Source organism: Xylocopa sonorina, chromosome 4 (assembly GCF_050948175.1).
Source record: "Xylocopa sonorina isolate GNS202 chromosome 4, iyXylSono1_principal, whole genome shotgun sequence".
Lineage (NCBI taxonomy): Eukaryota > Metazoa > Arthropoda > Insecta > Hymenoptera > Apidae > Xylocopa > Xylocopa sonorina.
Genome location: NC_135196.1, coordinates 3,527,477 through 3,547,526, shown reverse-complemented (window position 1 = coordinate 3,547,526; position 20,050 = coordinate 3,527,477). Strand labels below are relative to the sequence as shown.

General features: G+C 43.0%; 1 protein-coding gene across 2 annotated transcripts in view; it reads right to left on the bottom strand.

The window, feature by feature from the left end:
* The window catches only part of LOC143423260 (semaphorin-1A), a 493,840-nt gene that overhangs the window by 422,237 nt on the left and 51,553 nt on the right, over window positions 1-20,050 (bottom strand). For both annotated transcript variants that reach the window (XM_076894462.1, XM_076894463.1), the window contains exon 2: window positions 13,749-13,932. In XM_076894462.1, the coding sequence (XP_076750577.1) occupies window positions 13,749-13,848 (100 nt within the window). In that variant the 5' untranslated portion in view covers window positions 13,849-13,932. The remainder of the gene's footprint in view (window positions 1-13,748; window positions 13,933-20,050) is intronic.

Here is a 20,050-nt window from a genome sequence, read left to right as displayed (position 1 = left end):
TTAATCGAGCTCTAATCTCATAATTTAACTCAATTACTTGATATATATATACTACAAACAACATATTTTCATGAAAAAGAACTCGTCCAAAGAACGGAACGCGATTGCATTCCAAGCGACCATTGGCACGCGTCCCTCTGCACTCGCAGCACAGAGTCATCCGATAAACGACTCTATAGAAACGCTGCAAGTCTTCGATACCGGAAACCAAGCGATAATTAACGCACTATTATCGCTGAACAACGTGAATTCATAAATCGTTCACGTGTGTAAGAGCGAAAACTAGCAAAGTATGAATAAAATCCACCTTGTGGAGAACAAATCGTATCTTCAAAACTGTTAACAGAATCTCGTTTCTGTATATAGAGTCATCTTACGTTGCCTGCAAAACGCTTCTCGTCGCGTATGTTGGAAAAACTGGTCGAACGCGAAGAGTTAATAGCCAAGTCGACGATGGCGCGTTGGAATCGACGATTCCGCGAAGCGACACAAACGTTCGACTAATTTCGTAATTAGCTGCGTAAGCTGTTCGTTGCGATGAGATCGACGATATCCGGTTTGGTACGGTGGGACACGTATCGCGGGAGTTATGATGGCGCGGCGCGTACCTCTCGGCGTCCAGGAAAGTGGATTTGCACCGGCACGACCCGCGTGTAACTTACCAGAGCAAACTTCACCCGGCTCGGTTCTGCCCCAGCGGAGATCTCGCGCCGCGATACCAAAGATTAACTAGTAAACAGAAATGCGGGAACCAGCACCGATCGGCGTCGATCTACGTGATATATCATCGATGCCGTCGAGGGACCGCCTTAATTCCTCTCCAGAATTCCACGCGAGCGTAAGAACTGCCCGTGAATCGAAATATCTCGCCAACGGCGATCGACGCGTCGTTCTGCAACGATCGCTAATTAGCGCGCGATTGTAATTTCAATCGTTCAGAGCAGGGAACGTCTGAATCGATTATTTCTATTTACGAGCGTGTATCAGGGAGACTCGTTCTCTCGCGCGTTCGATATTCTTCGCGTTTATCTGGCAACACGTCACACGAGAAGCGGCGCTAATGAATCAACCGCAACTACTCCTAGGTAATAATAGCGAACGTCCAGCGCGTGTCGACGGCATTGTATCCGAATTTCAACTCTAAATAAACAACGAGCCCGGGTAGGCAACGCGAGGCCGTTACGCTCGGTGCATACAAGAACGGTTAATGGAACCGGACTACCCGCACGCGGCTGAATTGCATCGGGCGAAGGCACCCGTGCGAGTCCGTCGAAACGGCCGCTGCCACGGACTTACATTTTAAGCGTTTCTGTGTCAGAGACTTTTGAAGAAAAGGGATTGAAAAGTGCCGTGGAGCACGATAGCGTTTCTGAATTTCTACGTGTAAAAGTGTACGCAATGTGTTGAATATTGTCAATCTGAATGTCGCTAAGATCCAAGCAACGCGATGATGCTTGTCAATTCTTACGTCGCAAAGCTTGAAGCAATGCGATTACGTTTTTTAGTTTTTACGTCGCAAAGATCCTAAAAACGCGATGGCGCTTCTCAATTTTTGCGTCGCAAAGATCCTAAAAGCGTGATGGCGTTTCTGAATTTTTCTATCGCAAAGATCCAAGCAACGCGATGACGCTTTTCAATTCTTACGTCGCGAAGCTTCAAGCAACGCGATGACGTTTCTCGATTCTTATGTCGCAAAGATCCTAAAAGCGCGATGGTGCTTCTCACTTTTTACGTCGAAAAAGATCCTTAAAGCGTGATGGCGTTTCTCAATTTTTCTATCGCAAAGATCCAAGCTGCGCAATGGTGCTTCTCGATTTTTACGTCGCAAAGATCCTAAAAGCGTGATGGCGTTTCTCAATTTTTCTATCGCAAAGATCCAAGCAACGCGATGACGCTTTTCAATTCTTATGTCGCACAGCTTTAAGCAACGCGATGACGTTTCTCGATTCTTACGTCGCAAAGATTCTAAAAGCGCGGTGGTGCTTCTCAATTTTTACGTCGCAAAGATCTTAAAATCGTGATGGTGTTTCTCAATTTTTCTATCGCAAAGATCCTAAAAGCGCGATGGCGTTTCTCAATGTTTCTATCGCAAAGATCCAAGCTGCGCAATAGTGCTTCTCAATTTTCACGTTGCAAAGATTCAACCAACGCGATAACGCTTCTCAACTTTTATATTACAAAACTCTGAGCAGCGCAATGTCATTATTTATCTACTTATCAGTAGAGAATGTTCATTACTGTACCGCGTTACCGTGCCATTCTTACGAGTGTCCAGCGCGCAGCCAATTTGGCTCATCCCATCGTGTAGCCCAGCACTTTTAACCATAGAACGCGAACGCGATCGCGTCGTCTACCACTGAAACGCTTAAAATACGAGGTCTTACGGCGTTTCCCACGTAGCGCAGCGGCGATCCGAGAAACCTCGCGCGGGAAGATTTACAGACAGCCGCGTGTACGTGGAAGGGGTGGTGCGCGTTCGAAGGGTGCGAGCGTCGGACGCTCGCCACGGGACAGTTTCGCCTTACCATCCCCGGTATTGGCACGATCCTGGCCCTGGATAACGAAGATAAATGCCCCACTTTGTAGTTCGACCACACGTTCAAGTTTCCAAGCGACGCTCGTATTGGAAACGCTTACGCCGGGGCGTTAATAAATATCGGGGCCACTTTTTCCCGACATCGATTACGCCCGTCAAAACAATGAGAAACTTTGTTTACGCGAGCGCACTTTTTGCTCGAGCCAGTTTCAGATTGAACGAGTGTTCCTGGGACTCGATTCACTGAAATTTCATTTTCAATTTCTGCAGTCGCGAGCTTAGCTACTTTAACTCGAGTCCGTCTGGTTTTTAGTGATCTTTACCGCGTTCGAATCGCATAAATTACTTCGCGTTCGCTAATGTAAACCTTGTATTTTATTCTAGTAACTTTAGAAATATTTAGAAATATTGAAACTAAAGTTCTTTCAACAGCTCTTTGGTTTGAAATATATTCCAAGTAGCCTAATATTGAAATTAAAATGTTTTTCAAACCTCACAAACATTTTGGCAAAAATATCATAATAATATTTTCTTGAAAACGACGAGTCTTACTTCTTTTTCTCTCCCCATTAAAAAAAGACAAATTAAAACTATTTAAATTGAATTAAACCTATGAAACTTTGTCTGAAGCATTTTTAAACGATTTTAGAAGATAGTTTTGACTTCCATCTTAAGTCACTCGCACGACATATATTTAGTAATTTTGTATAAGTAGTTTAATGTGATCGTGGCACAAATTACGAGAGCCCATTACAGACTTCAAAATTTACTGTAATTATATGCGTGCAAATTCGGTCGTTATCCGACAAATAGAACAGATATCGGCGGAATATTGTATCTGATAATTATGGCTGATTGCGTTAATGTAGAACTATTGTTGGAATCACGCTCGAAGACAGTTCCGTTAGTTTCATAATAGTTTGAGCGCGCATTAATACCGCGATAGAATTTACATTGATGAATGAATCAGTGATTAACGACCATATTACCGCCATAAATTTCCAACATCGAGCAAATACAATACCCGGTGAATACCAACTACCTGGCATCTCCCGTGTAAACTCCCAGCATTTTGTACGAATTTAGACGTGGAAATTTAAAAACAACAAAACGAAGAGTTAGATTAACTCTCTAACGGGGCGAAATTCATTAAGCGAAACGGGATAACTGTTATTCTACGAACGGTATGTCCAATTAAAGAAGATATTTTAAGAAAAACATTTCCCTCCTTGTGTTGCACGTATTTATGGGAGCGCGGTGAAATATTGTTTGCTAATGCACGATACCGCTGTGAACCAGCTGCAAATATGGCGTAGAGTAGAATACAAACTGTTCCAAAACTGCTATGAAATATAAAATACGAAAATTTTAGCAATGACACTGTTATTTTTAAATTTAGACAGATAATGTTTATATTCGCCTTTTTGGTTATTATTTTGTTTTTAAACACGAGCAACCACCGTAAACTATAAATTCTACATAAAGTTTGTACATTATATTTCCTTTTCAGTATACAACACAATGTTTCCATATCCCTTCCCTATAATTTTATTCGTACCATCAATTGGAATATCTCGAAACCAAAGTCAATACCGGATATAATAAGTTCTTTTCACAAAAAATCGTACTGCAAATAAAAAATACGTCAAATTCTCCGAATTGTTAATACCACCATTGATTCACCAGCAGAGCAAACCAAAAAGTTGACCGAACAGGCATTTTACAAACAGATTCGACGCGGTGAATTTGAAAAAACATGTCCATTTCACAGGGGCATCATCCCTCCCGAAACACAAATTCAAAAGCACAAAACATCGCGTTCGAAACGTTCGATCGACCGCTCAAGCGGATTGGCGTTTCTGAAAATTCAATGCAACCTGAATCTTGCAAATCTGCGCGCGAACGTTCAAGCACGTCGATACGCTTGGCGATAATAATCGTCGAGCGGTGGACTAAAGCGACGGAGGGTGCAGAGGAACGCGTGGCTGAGCGTGTAAGCGCGCGAGGCGGAAACCACGCGCCGCCATTGACGAGGCGCGCGTGTTCCGGGCTTTAAACAAAGTTCTTCCGAGTGCTAACGAGCTTACTCTCTTGGCGAAACCCAGCCAAGTGTACGGCTTCCGTCGTTCGCAACGACTAGCCTACATACCGACATATTATTGCACCCGTTTCGCGGGCACAATGCACGCGCGCGGTTGTTCGCTCGCCGTTCCTCTTGTTGCCGCAATCTTCCGCGACTTTTCCCGCTGGTGTCTTGCAAAACGCCGCGATAAATTGAAACGCGACGTTTCCATGCGCCGGACGGGTATGTTTCTGTCGCTACGCTCGCTTCTTGCGCCGCGTTTTCGCAATCGAATTGATTTAATAGACTACGTTTGTTTTGATAAATACCATGTCGGTCGTAAACGAATGTCTGATGTGTGACTTGTTTTTTTTTCTCATGCTCTCTCGAGGTAATGCAGATTTATTATGGAGCGAGTTGTAGTTGTTCTTTTTTCTGTCTTTTTTTTTTAGAGAAGGGGACAATTAAAGTGGAATAGCAGTCTTGTTCGATGTAAGTTATCCGATAGGTGGGACATAAATTTACGAGCTACAGACATCGGTAGTGCTTGAGTTATTGAAATGCAAACGCTTGCGTTTTTCGAAAGTGTTCTCCGCCTATCGGTTATCGCGGGCTTGCGTCTTACAGGGTTAAAAAGTCCTGCATGCGAAAGAGGTCGCAAAGAAAACTGTTTATGTACCAACGGTATTACCATGAAATATCTATGCTGTATAGTGATAGAACTTGGAAAGTAAAGCATATCTCAAAGAAGTTTGACCGTTCCAGATACAGAAGCCGCGGTGCCCACGGTTCTCATCGGAATATGGACTTAAATTTATTTCCATTCCATTTATCCGCGAGGTCGTCGTACTTTATCGAGACAAGTCGATATCTCTGTGCATAAAGGAATACCAAATAAAATCTATCTACACCAGAAAAGGTATCTGAACGTATCCCAAATCTAACCGTGAAACGAACATTCTGATTAATTTATTGTCCGACTGAAAACAGCATGGTAAACGAGAAGTCGAGAAAATACGAGAGCTTCCAGTCGAATGCGACACGATTTCCCTTCGTCTGATCGTTACCCGGCAACTTCGCGGGTGGTGCGACGGAACGAGAGGGGGGGAAAAGGCAAGAAACGAATCGAAAGTCGAGAAATAAGAACCCGCCAGCCTACGTGTACACGATTGGGCGAAACGATTCGAAGGCACGAGACGCACGATCGGGCAATTTCATCGGGGCCAGAGCCGCGTTCCTGGCGTAATTGAATACTCAATAGGATTTACCAAAGCGGGGCAACGCGGTGGCCGCGTCGATCGACACGACACACGCCAATATTTGATCCGTGTCAAAAGCTTCCAGGCAGATTCACCCACGGATTTCGAAGGGTCGTTAAACTCGCCGAGAGCCGACGGCCCACCCCCGTCATCCGCCTCGCCAACCCCCTCGCACCGGTATTGTTCTATTCCCTTACGTTTCCACCTCATTCGACTTCATTATTCTCAATTTTCCGTTCGTTTTTTTTCTTCTCATCCTCTATCAACAATCCCCCCTCTCCTATTGACCGTGATGTGTGTGTTGCCTCATTGTATTCGGAGGAACGGCTGCCGTCGTCCCTCTGTTCCTACTTCGTGACACGGTTACGTCTCTGCGAGTTCGTTTTAATAATCGTGATTCTTGTAACAATATAGAAGTTCTTTTAGTCGGAAACGTGGAAAGGAATTCCGTCGAGGGAACCGTGCGCCGTTGTTGCAATTGATATCGCAAATGGAAGTGCAATTCCTTGTTGGCTTAACGTGATTTGAAGTACTGACAGGATTTAGTAGTACGTATTGAACTTTTAACACTTAGAGCTCTATGGACGCATATATGCGTTTGGCGAAAGTCATCCGTGTAGCCTAAGGCCGCATATATGCGTTTGTCGATTTTTTCAATCAATATGCAGTCATTTTCGTGTAAAATTAGTACAGGGACACTCGTTAGTAATTTGCCTTCCTTAGGTAGCGGTTGGGCAATATTAGGGTCATAAAAATCCCCGGAAATCCCATTTTACATCCCACTCTCTAACCAATTAGATTTCAAAATTATTAATTTCTGTTGTAAATATCAAAATAGGTTTTTTAGATGATTGTAAAATTTAATGTTTTAAATTGCTTAATGCTCGAAAATAATAGCCTTTAATTATTTAACCTTCTGTATAAAGAATCACTGTAATTTAATACTGTTTGCGTGTCGAATAGTCACTTCAGTGTGGCAAAAAAGTATTCCGTCCCCAGCAATGGTCAGCAATAGCCGTGCTCCATCCCTGCGAACGGTTTCGACCAGGAGTATTCAGAGCTCAAAAGGTTAAATAAGGTTTCTTGTCGAGAAATAATATTTTACACGCGCGTAACGAAATTTTGCGACCATTTAGCAAATGCTTAAAAAGCCAACATAATGTAGCGATTAAAAGTTAACTGTTCTTTTTCAGTGGGCGCGGTATATGCTTTAGCGATAATTACACTGTGCTAATTGCTTCAGTTTGCACCTATAATCCTAGATCTCCCCCGCGTAATTTCCTTGGGTCGATACAAACCAACTGTCCGAAGCAATTAGCGCGTTATCCACTTAAACGAATTTGTTTCTCAATAAACCGACCCATCTTTTGGAAGCCCTAAAACAACACGGTCGAACGGACCTGGCCAATTGTCCGGAATCAGATTAAACGGGCAGACGAAACGTATTCGTTTCGCTACCCGTTCAACCGAATTATTCCTAGCAACGTGATCTTTTCGCCGTTCTAACCAGCGTTTAATTACTAGCTGTTTTCAATGTCAGCGGCAGAGTGTAAATTGCTGTACGCGAATCGATTATCTTCGATCGATGCTCGAGCGACTGCTTGTGCGAACACCCCGCCTCGAAGCTCATAAAAAACTGCGGTAAATTCCTCGTACCACCCCTGTTTGCGCTGCAGTCTTCTTCGACCGAAAAAATATCGAAACACCAGCGATGGATATCTTTACCTTGCGTATATCCGGTTCTAATTGATTTATTTGAATTTTTTCTATAGTCTGAGTGAAAAATGCGAGTCCTGGAACTTCAAATCGTTACAGTTTCTATATTAACACTTTCACGTCTGCACGGTTTACAAGAACTTTCTTCTCTGTCACCAAAACTTTTCGCAAAGTTGTTGTCACCACGTTGGTATCAACAGCGAATAACGATCGACTTGCCAATGGCACCACGTTGGTGTCAACCAGACATGAAAATCTTAATAGCTCGCAACAATTTATTTACGTATCTGTCTTTAAATTTCATCCTTCACCTCTGAAATGTAGATTCATAAAATTGTATTCAGCCACCCCTAATGAAAGTCGATAGTTTACACTATCTCAACAAACTGTATACTCGTTTATTATAAATACACACAATCACTGTGCGCTAAGAAGATAGATAGCGTTTTGACAAAATTCAATGTGTGATTATAATAAAAGAAGAGCGAGCAGTCTTAATGCATTCATACGAAGACAATATCTGACAATTGCAGGATAAAGTTCGAGAAGCACGAACGCAACAATTCTGGGCCTGCTCCTCTCTAATAAACAGAAACGCGCGGTACGGGCATTCAATTGGAAGTGACTCTATCTAGTACGGGGCCGTCCGATTGGAAACGGCTGTATCTACGGTATCGTTTCTCACAGTACGGCCGCTAGAACGCGTGCAGTGTCAATGAGGCCAGTAGAGCCGAAATCACTGCTGACGTTTATACGTATTGTATTCCAAACTCACCGACTCTGAGATAGATGATCGTCCGCCGGATATTTCGTGGCCTGTTCATTCTGATATCGTTTCACGGATTACGATGTACCGATGCGTGATTAAAGAGATCGCTCCACAAGTGCATTGGAAGGTATGCAAACATCTTATACGATTAGAGATATAATTTGATAAACTAGGTATTTTGTTTACTTTAGTAACGATAAATAATTTGGATAGTTTTGCAAATAAAACTTTCATTTTAGATGTACCAAGAATCGATATACACAAATTAGATTATTAAATAAAATTTATTTATTAAATAAAAAACAAAATTCCTGCTAGAAAAAAAATGAAGATGTTCAAAAGCTTTATATAGAATCCATCAAACCACTTGCAACATACATTCACTCGAAAATGATGCAATTCGAAACGCTATCGTGCAACGACTAATTTAGTAACAATTTCATGACCGAGTCAGATAAAACAGTGTACAGAGCACACAGAAACCTCGAACCCTCCGATCCTTTTTACCCCAGCTGCTGCTCGATGTTTATCCCGGTCTCTAGCCGAGCGTATCGTTATCGTGTTGTGCTTAACACCTGCACGAGAGAGCAACGACGACGAAATCCACAGGTGCGGTCGAAAGGGTGCTCAGGTCGCGCGGAAATGCCTTTGAATCGACGGAACACGGCCCATAGCCGCCGTCGAAACCGTCGCGTACGTTTCCACCCTCTGCCAGCCCCGCGACACCTTCCCAATCCCTTTCGACCTCGCCTTTCCCGCAGACCCGTTCAAGGTAAAGCGTGTCGTCGCCCGTTCACGATTCACAGGGCGACAACCTCCGACTCGCTCGTGCGCGGATCGTTTCAGTACGAATCGTGGCCAGACGCGAGCCCTCGCCCCGTGATGGATAGGACAGGCTGCTCCGATAGGCTTCTTTTCGTGAACGCCTAAAGATTTCCGATCTCTGTTCGCGAACAAGCAACGCGACGGGTTTTACGAAATTTCCGAGCATCGCTGGTATTTGCGAGTTATTATTGAAGGATAATGAAATTATGACAGGTTTTAGGAAATTTGTGAGCATTGCTGGTATTTGCGAGTAATTATTGAAGGATAACGAAATTATCTTAATTTAAAAGTTAATCAATTATTAGGGTTTCAAATGTTATGTGCGTGGAATATTCTAGAATGCGAGCGAATGTGCGGAATAAATGAGTTTTTCGTGTGAATGTTTTAAAACGATGAAGCAGTTGTTCATTAACAGTCTTTGCAGTAATATATCAGTTGAAAAGAATTATCCAATGATTTACAAAATCTTGTAATTGTCTTTAATTAATAAGTTTCCTACATTATTAAAGTTATCGAAGTTCATATGTAGTTTCTATAAATTCCAAATGCGTGGAAAAAGATTTTTTTACTATTTTATAGTCGCGTTGTGTACCAACAAGGAATCCGTTTGTTAACATTTCAAGAAGATTGATGGCTTTCGTTTATTATCTTTGAGTAATTCTTAATTTTTCTCGTTTTTGATGGGAGGATTGGTTATACGTGCATTTCTGGAATTCTTGCATTGTTTTAAATGTCATTAGATGGTTCTGAGCAAACTGGAAACGGTCGTGTCGGTAGCTCGAGTCGTGTGAAAAAGTTTATTCGTTAAAGGAATGAAATCGCCGCAACAAGTACAAAAGATGTAATTTTGTTTATGTCAGTCAGAGCATGGAACGTTACAAACGTCGCGAGAGCTTTAAAAGTATTGCGAACAGTTTAATTTAGCTGTGGTAACCGCACGCACGCTTCTGCGAGATCGTGTTTTCGATTTGTTTGCGTTTTCTTTTAAACAAACATGTGTAATGTCGGAATCTTTCTCGGAAGTTTTCCATTTTTTACTGGAAAATTAATTAAAGTTTTTGAAGTGTTCTAATTCCTTGATTGTTCGCGGATTTTTCAAATGTAGAAAGATTACATGGACTTTTATAATTCGTTATGATATGAGTATTTAAAAAAAAAAATGGAGAATAAACCCATCAAACATTTCTACCAAATTTTACCAACAATTGTTACAAAATTGCAAATAAAAAACCTCTGATATTTAAATATTATAAGGTATATAAATATTTATAACGTAATAAAAATGATATTGTCACTTAAAATTCAGGAGAATGTAGAGTTTTCTACCTTAAAGAAGCTTAATTGCTTCAATAACTACAACTATATGGTACTAACTTCAAGCATATCTTTTATAAAAAATATTATAACACCTCGATCTGTTTGATTTTATACGAAACACATGAAAAAAATCAAATTTAAAGGGGTTAAACACTTGCAAATAGCTTACACAAGCCCCTACAGTCTTCGACCTTGTTCCTTCCATCGTTCTGTACAAAGTCACCGTCTCCCGTCTCGCGATTCACAGGACGACAACCTTCGACCGTAACAGGAATCGTTTCGTCCTGAACTGCGACCCCCGGTTTTCTATCGAGGCAACGGTAGCAGTCCTGCTCTTTATCTAACGCGGAGGAAATTAAATTTCCCGTGTGAAAAGCACCGCGCGGAAAATCAATGGAGACGATCGAGGCAAAAATAGCGAGGCGCCAACTTTTTTCTTATCGTCGAATCGCCGCGAAACGGTGCGTTATTGTTCGCGAACAGCCGGCGTCTGAGCGAACTGGCGCAGCGGGGGTGCACCATAATAGCGGAAAATTAGCTTCCGAACGAACGTAAACGAGAGCGTTCCACAGATTTCATTGCCATCAATCCGACGGTTATCGCGATCCCGCTGCGAGCTCCTACGGGAGATTAGATTCCGGGGGATGAAAGGCGAGGGTGTAAGCTGAGGAAGAAATTTGAATGGACGCGCTTCAAAGTTCTTGATTATATATCGTGCGTTAATGAAACGGAAGAGTGGATTCTAAACTCGTTGGAAACGCGGTCGTTAAGAGAGGCGACATTTATTTCAACCCCTGTTTTCGGAACTTCAATCGGTTGATGAGTGTATTCTGACGAGGAAAGATGGTGTACGGTTAGAGACAAATGTGAAGAACGGAAAAAATAGTAGGTATGTATATTTTTTGTTTTCTGTAGTGACTCTGGTTGAAGGGGTGAAACTAACGCCCAAACTTTGACCCCTTAAAGTTAACATGAAAATGATTGGAAGTGGAAAGAAATTCTCTTAACGAAAATTAAGTGCTCTTTAATATGTCGAAAGAGAGTGTTGCAATTAATTGAAAAATTGAAAAATATTGTTGAAGAATTTGAAAATAAAATAAATCCACCGTAATTTCTTTTTAATCTAAAATAGTGTGCATGAATCTGAGCATTTTATTTCAATGTATTAAAATGAATGTAACATTTTTTTAAAGAAACTACTCTACTCGTAACCATTTCCAACTTATTTCTTAAAGGGTTAAACTTTCGAGATTAGTTTCACCTCGAAAGCTAGAGTCAGACCACAAGCTAAAAAGGGGAAAAAATACATATTTAGTTTTTGTCCGCGTGGAAAGGAGCATCGGGACGATCGTTACCCCTTTTTTTCCACTTATCGCGGGGAGCAAATGCGAGGCGCGATTATTTCGCGCGGCGATCGAACGCGAGGGGGGGTAGTTTAATGACGTAAAATGAATGCGCGGTCGCATAAAATGCGCCGCCGCTTCCCGTGGCTCTCGATCGATTAATTTGATTAATCTTAATTCAATATCTACAGCTATACGTTCTAAAACGCCGGCCAGGACTAATTCGTTGATTCGATATATCTATAAAATGGCGCGGCGGGAGTTTTATTCAATTCTCGCACGCAAAGGCGAGCGACGAACCGAATTTAGCGACACATTATCATTAATGCGGCGGTAAAAACGCGGCTACCGAACTATCTTCCCGCTACCTTTTATCTCGACACCCATTTCCGTTTGTTCACCCCTCGTTTTCCATCCTCCTCCCTCTATTTCGTAACACGTCCGCCCGAGCGAAGGGGCTAAATTACTTTTCGGATAAAGCAGCTCGATTCTTGTTACACGCGAATCAGAGGAGAAAAGTTTGTCGCGGCGGGGCGTGGCAATTAGACTTTGCGATTTCGAATCGAGTTATTGCATGCATCGCGTCAGCCAAGGCGGTAAGTGCGAAACGAACGCTTGAATATTCACGGAACGAGATGTTATACGAATTTCCTGGAAATCTAAATGATAAAACGCGTGGTTCTTGGCGAGACACGCGCATTCCCGTTCCACGCGTAGGTTCGCGTGTCTTCGAGAGAAATGCTCTCTTTTCTTTCGTGTATTTCGAGGGATGAAAAATCGTAAACAATGGTCGACAAGAACCGCGACGCGAATTCATCGTTGGTGTAAAAACCAGCGGAAATTGTTGCGCGTATTTGTATTTTAAAATTAATTTTTCTCACTTATTCAGGCTGAACATTGGTTATCCCCAAGTGTGAACAACAGATTTCGCAGCCGTTTGTAATTCTCACGATGGTGAAGAATGTATTAGTTCGGAACAAAACGTTTGCCTTCGTTGCCTTTTATACTTTTCAATTGAAATATTAATCAACTTTTATAGATCTGAAAATGGAAATCTTTTGAAATCATTTTGATTTCGATTTGTAAAATGTGATTATAAATTATAGATTGGTGCGCGTGGAGTGACATTCGAAAAAAAAAATAATGACATATTAAATTTTATTCGCGTTAAAGGAGTATTTTGTGAAACGTGCGTTAAATATATTAATTATACATCGCGTCATTTTCAACATAAATCTGAATTTAAACCTAAAAAAAAGGATCTCAAATTTTAGCAGAATCATAATTTAACTATTTGGAGGAGTCTGTATATAACTTAAGACGGTTCGACGTTGATTCATGAAATTTGAAACTGATCATTTTTCGTTCCAGAACGAATGGAGGAGAAAGCCAGTCGAGTGACATCGGTAGTAATGTTTTAAGATATATTACAGAAAATAGCTACGCGACGAGCAACGAGAAAAATGGCTTCCAAATGAAAGTAGACTGCTCCTCCATTGTGTTTGTTGTTGGACTCAAACAGGAAAGTAAGGGAACAATTGAGTTTCGCGCGAAACGTAGACAACCCGAGATAGCGATTTCGTAACTCCAAACAAACAAATTAATCAGAATTAAAATATAAAATTAATTCAGTCCTTACCGAATACAGTGAAATTTATCTATAGAAAATTTTATTGCACGCAGCCATCAACATAATGAAATGAATTACCATCTCAAATATAATAATTAACAACTAATAGGTTTCCAAGTTCGTTAAACTATATTACTCTAAGCGATAGAATTGATCCTCGCTGAAGATTGGCGTGCGAGCAAAGTATTTGTTCCAAACTAATGCCAAGCAACAAAGCTAATCCTGGGTTGCTTTGGCATTACTGACGGATTAATCCGTGGTAATTAAGTTCACGCGTGAAAGGTTACTCACGATGTTTGACATGCAGCCTAGGAACTGGATCTTGCGGCCAAGCCACGTTCTGCGCAGCTAAGCTGATTAGCGCCAACAAAATTCGCAGCAATCTGCTCATTTTGGAAGCGAGTGGGCCCTGCAGGGTAACCTATGAATCAGCGGTAACTTTTAATCCTCGTCATCGCCGCTTCGATCGTCATCCCTGAAACAGTAACGGGGGACATGAATATTAGCTGGACGTAAAGCCTCCCTGAAGGCTTGTTCTCATTAATTCAATTACTCCTACTCGAGTTGCGTACTTCTTCGATACACGTGTAACGGACACAGTTCATAACGAGCCACGAGTATTTTTAATACAGTCAACCCTTCCATAACGCGATTAAATCGTATTTTATTATATGAAAACCGCGTCGCGAGAAACTCAGAAGTATATGACACTTAAATATGTAATTTCAAAATAGTAAGATTTGCGAAGATTAAAGTAATAACGGCCTACTGAGCGTTACTGTGAAATCATTTCTTCATTACAAAATAAACTTGAAGGAAAAAGTTAATTTTCTCTCGTAAACACGGATGCAACTCACTGACTTGATACTTCGTTGCCTTAAAATAACTCGAAGTTCCGCCAATACGCACTTAAAATGCATTTATACCCAACCCATACAGTTACGAAAAGAAAACGAAATTTCCTACACCTGCAAATAATGCGATCGTATACATAAATAACTCGCATACCATTACAAAAACGATGCTACTCGTCATGCAACTGAAATACATGAAAAACACATGAATATTTCTCTTCGTCTTCCGCAAAGTGCATTTATATCCAATTACGTTATAACACAGCTTCAGAAAGGAAACGAAAAATTTGGTCACAAAACCCCCTCGAGTGGATAGAGAAAACAACGTCGTTGATGCCAGTTTTTGTTTCATCTCGATATCGCAATCGGTTGCTGAGATATAAGGGCTGAAAGTTTTCCCATTAATAGCGGCGCGCAAGATGGCCGCCGCAGTTATGAATGAACTTGACCCACATTTTTTCCTGGAAATGCGTACGCACTAATAGCAATAGTAAAAATCCGTCTGGCAGCTGTCTGCCACTGACCAGACCACGTGACTATGCGTCTACGCGCGAGCGAGAGGTCCGAGTCCTGCTGACGAGGCCAGAGATAGTAAACGATTAAAAATTATCCTTCCACTCGCACGACGATATCTCGGGAACCGAAAGTCGGATCGAGATGATTCAAGAGCCGTTTTCAACGGGAAGGTCTCCAGCTTCCCACGGACTGAGTTTCGTTAAACGAGAATTTTTATTTTCCGAGATATGGCGCTTGCAATTCTTTTTAATTTTAATACGGACTAATCTGGGTTTTAAATGGTCATTTCTCGAAATTGTTCAACTTTTTTCGTAGTTAAATTTTATCAACATTGGGAACCAATGTCAGTTTACTAGATAAATACGAAAAACAAGGGAAAAGTATATTTTGTTATACAAATTGTCTTTGTAAAGAGAGTTACAAAAGATCTCCAAGACAAATTAGCTGAGATTTTCAGAATGTTTTCGCGCGAATCGTATTTATATATTAATTAAATTAAATCGCGGGGGTGGCGAAACGGGGCGCAGCGCGCCACCACTGCAATTTGATAAAAAATCATTTTTCTGCACAAAGTGATACGTAATAGCGTAACAGAACGCAATTTCACAATTCCAATTTATTTTTACATACAAAAACGATCCTTTGCCGCGACAGTCGCAGGTGGTACGCAAAATTGTACGCGATCAGTTACCAGCACCACGCACGGGTACTCGAAAAAACGCAGGAAACGCGTGGCAAGAAACCAGCCCGGATTGCGCCATCCCTCACGAGCCAACAAACTCCCACGGGGGTGGACGCGAATTATCACGCGGCCGGAAGAACTCGCCGACACGTCGCGCCGCGATATTTCAATGACCCGGTGCCGGTGGGTTCTGTTTGCCGTCCGTCGTACGGAAAAGTTTCGCGCGTGGTCGCGTTAAAAATGCAGGGATTCCTTAAAATCTCGCCAGTTCTTAACAAGCCAGGAACGTCGCGGCGACGGCTGTGCGAATGGAAGGCACGAGTGTCTTTGTTCTTGCCCCCCTTCTCCTCTCCTTATTTCTTTTTCTCGCGGAGAACTTATACACGCGCGACTCCTCTCGCGAAGACGGTGCAGCCAGCATCCAGTCGAAACGTTCGAGGGAGGCAGAGGAGGGTAGCAGCCGGGATAAAAGGCTAACGAAGGAACGGTGAAGGATCGCGGCAGCGACGATGAACAAGACGACGATGGTATGCATTATGCAGAGAGGTCGGCTGGGCTCGAGCTTCTATTTGTCCTCCCGTTTCGCGGCGGACTGCTGCGCCGCCTGCGACTTCGAATACACTCGCGATTAGGTGGCAAATCGGATGCGCACTTACATCGTGTTCACGCATACTGTTACAGGTGTGCACGGACGCGCGCATGGTAAAGGTTTTCGTTGAATCGAGCCGCATATCTACCGCCGCCAAACATCCGAGCCTCCATTTCGTACACCCACGCGCTACGTACTCTATCGGGGTACGGCTTAATTCTGACCAAATCCGACAGCCTCTTCACCCGCTTCAAATTCACCCCGTTCCTGGCTCGCCGTGTTTATGTCCCCGTTTGTTACCTCAAATCCACGCGACGGATCAATAGCCCCGGCCTCTTATAACTTCCGTCTCGTACAAATGCTGTTAGTATAATCAGATTTCTCCAACGAGAATGTAAAAGATAGAGGGAGGGTCTGAAATTGAATTTAACCGCGCGCGTCGCGCCGCGTCAACCCCGAAACGACCGAGCCCCGTCCGTCATTTTCTTGCGAACCGTTTACGCCTAAGATCGAATCGATCGAGTCACTCCGGATGATCGAAGCTGTACTTCGATCGAAATTTCTGCTCGCGTTAGTCAAGCACCTCGCGTTCAAATTGTTTCGGATAAAGTTGAGTCGAGTCTCGTTCGAAGCGAGTTGCTTCAACTTAAATTCTCTAGCGTCGATGTAAACTTGCTCGCTTTACTTAAAAGAACTTGAGAAACTTGAAATCGATGAACGCGAGTAGGTTAGAGTGCTGCACTTGAAATGTCTCTTAAACTTCTACGCTTGACTTGATTATTAATCAAATTATATCGCTTCGAGACGCCTGTAAATTAAATAACTTAAAATCAAATTAAGTGAACTTGACTCAGACCTGTTACTCTACTTGATTTGAAATATCTCGTCAAGTTTGAAGCGAAGTTACAGTTCTTTCAACTGTTTCTTGACTTCAAATACACTTTGAACATTGTGACCTATATCGCATAACTTCGAACATTAACAAAAGTATTGAAGCGAGTTGCTTCTGTTTTCTATAGAATGAAAGAGGAAAGAAAGAAGAAAAAGAGAGGGGAAGAACGTTTCGTCCTGGGCCAGCTAGTGGACTCATCAGTGCGGTTACCTAGCAGGCCCTACCTTAGACGCTGGAATAATAGGGACAGATCAGAACTTCTATATATTGGAATGGATAGGTCATCGGATACTTTCAGGAAAGTGTAAACGGTACTGTCCCTCTAGTGGCGGGAGTCGGAGGGCCGCCACAGTATATTACTATAAATTCGCGAGAATATTTAAAATGGATTGAATAAAATAATTTCTAATGACTCGAGAATAATAAATTTACTGATAAAAAAAACAAATATTTCAGATCATTAAAAGCTGACGAGTTCAGGCTGATAAAATGAATTTCAAAGTACATACAGTGGGTAATTGGTTAACGAACAGTTTGGACACTGAACAAATTGAACAACAACCATTTTCACGTTGGAATAAAGAACATCTTGTAGTACGTAGAATTCGTAGAATTCCACTTTACTTTTATATCCGCATGAAATTCGCTGCTAAATCGACGAACGGATTGTATTCGTTCGAAGTCGAACGGCTCGAATCGAGGAGGCCCGGCACCGATCAGGAGTAGCCTACTCGAGCAACCGCGACTCGAACTCGTTATAAATCGTTTCGGTCTATCGGGCCCTAATCCGTTCCGAGTGTACAAGCGGTGGAACAAGCTCGCGCTAGACTTCCTGACAGTCGCTCGCGATGCGATCGTAAATTTGGCGGAAAAAGAGGCGTACCGGTTTCCCCGGGGGATCGCTTAAGAAACGAGAGAAAAGTGCAGCGCAACACGGACAAAGTGTTCGGTGGTGTACGCATCCGAGAGCGAGCCAGTTCGCAAGGCGTGGCTCGCCCTACTTTCGGAACACGATAGAGGAGACCCGTGGATCGGGGCTCACTTCCTTCCAACATCGTCGTCGCCGTCGGTTTCCGATTCCCTGTGGTAGGCGAGCGCGCGAGCTGCCGGCTGCTGCTACGAAACGAGACTTTCTCTTTACGTCAGACACGAGTCACGAGCCATTGCGTCGTTACGACCCGCCCAGCCAGTGCTCCCGCTCGTCAATCGAATCGAGCAGCCCCAGACAGAGGAAAGAACCCGATTTAATTTTCTCTCCAACGACGCGCGCGGTGTCTTCCAACGGGGAAAAACCTGACGCAAACCCGATGTAAAGTCGCGAGGATGGACCTCGAGCGACCGACGGTTCGAACACGTAGTTACGGTTCGCGAACGTGCCACGCCATTGCGGCAAAGTAATCGGACTCGTTCGACACAAATTTTGCTAGAACGAGAGGGAAATTAAACGGGGGTGTACGACTTATCGTGTGTCTTGCAGTTTTCCGTCTCCTCCAGCCTGGCAATCCTTATCCCTTACCAGTTCGCTACCCCACGAGGGTGCTAAATTGTTGGAGCCAGACGGGGGGAAGTGGATTTCAGATTTTAAGCGGTTTTTTCGTCCGACTGAAAGAAGTGAAAAATGTTCCAAGCAGTATTTTCGACGGGAGTTCGATTTTTGTGCGAGTTCGTGGGAAACCGACGCGTATTTTATGGTGAAATTTGAAATACGAAGCTGTCGTCGCGTATAAACGATATATATCTTTAACTATATACGTGCATATTACAACTATCGAAGGATAATGATAAAATATCTCTTGAGTTATTAATTTCATTTTGCGAAACGAAAGACGATACTACTATTCAGAAACTTAAGCTAGATAAAAAAGGAAGCGTTAAACATCTTCTAGGAACGTGAAAGCTTTTTCATCATCCACCGACGGGATAAATTTAAGCAGCTATTAGTCATATCATACTTGCCTCGAAATAAATCCTACAAGTGCTTAAATTCTTAGACGGTTTCCTCTGTCGCTTGATATAAAGTTACCAACGCTTGTTACCAAGGGCGCTTAATTCCGCCTCGTAATGTTATACTCGATTTACCCAATAGCTGAGTAACTCGACGATCGAATTTCAATGGAGATCTCTAAAAATACCAGGGCATTCAACCGTGGGAATATAGGGCAGACCCAGCGGCTGATATAAATCGGCTAAATGCACGGCGAACAGAAAAACAACAAGCCACTCGTCGGCGCCGTTTAAATGCGCGCATTCCGTAAAAGGGAGAAGAACAATAACAGGCGAATCCCACCTACATAAAGGACCAACGGATCGCAATAACAATGAAAACGCTGGTTACGCGACGCAACCCTGGCGGCCCGTGCGCCAAAATGGCGCCCAGGCGATCCTAACCTCGTCAACAATCAATCTCTAGCCACTTTACGGCGAACAAACCGATCCAAGGGCCGTCAGAGGAAAGTGTGCTAATGGAAAACGAGAAGGGGACCGAGAACCCAAGACTAGAGCGTTTGTTCAACGAAACATCGAGCTCGATCGTTCGCGAGAATGATCGAAAAGGCGAGAGAGAGAGAGACAGAGAGGGGGAAGGGGTGAGAATAACAGAGAAAATTCGCCGTCTAATTATCTATGCGGTTTGCGCGTGGAGCGCGCGAGTAAAAGCAACAGAGGCGACGACACCGCCGCACGGACCATGGATAATTCTAGGCCGATCGCTCACCGTTCAACGAGCCGTGGATCAAAGCGAATACAGTAGGCTTGTTGGTCTCGTCTTGCCCGCGATTTCCAGCCTGATGGAATCCTCGACGATTTTCTGCCGCGATCGTTTGTTTCGTGGCGACGCGCCACTCAAAGAGTAACCCTGTGCGCTTTTCCACCCCTTTCGCCTTTCTTTTTTTTTCTCTCTTTTTTTTTATTACATCGTTCGACGCTCGCGCGCGGCCCAGCGCCTTCGATATTTTTTTTCCCCAGTTTTAACAGAGCATTTACACCTACCGTGGGGTCCCATCGAATATTCTCCCGCGCCAGACCATCGCGAATTTATCGGACCGATAAATCGACGGAGCC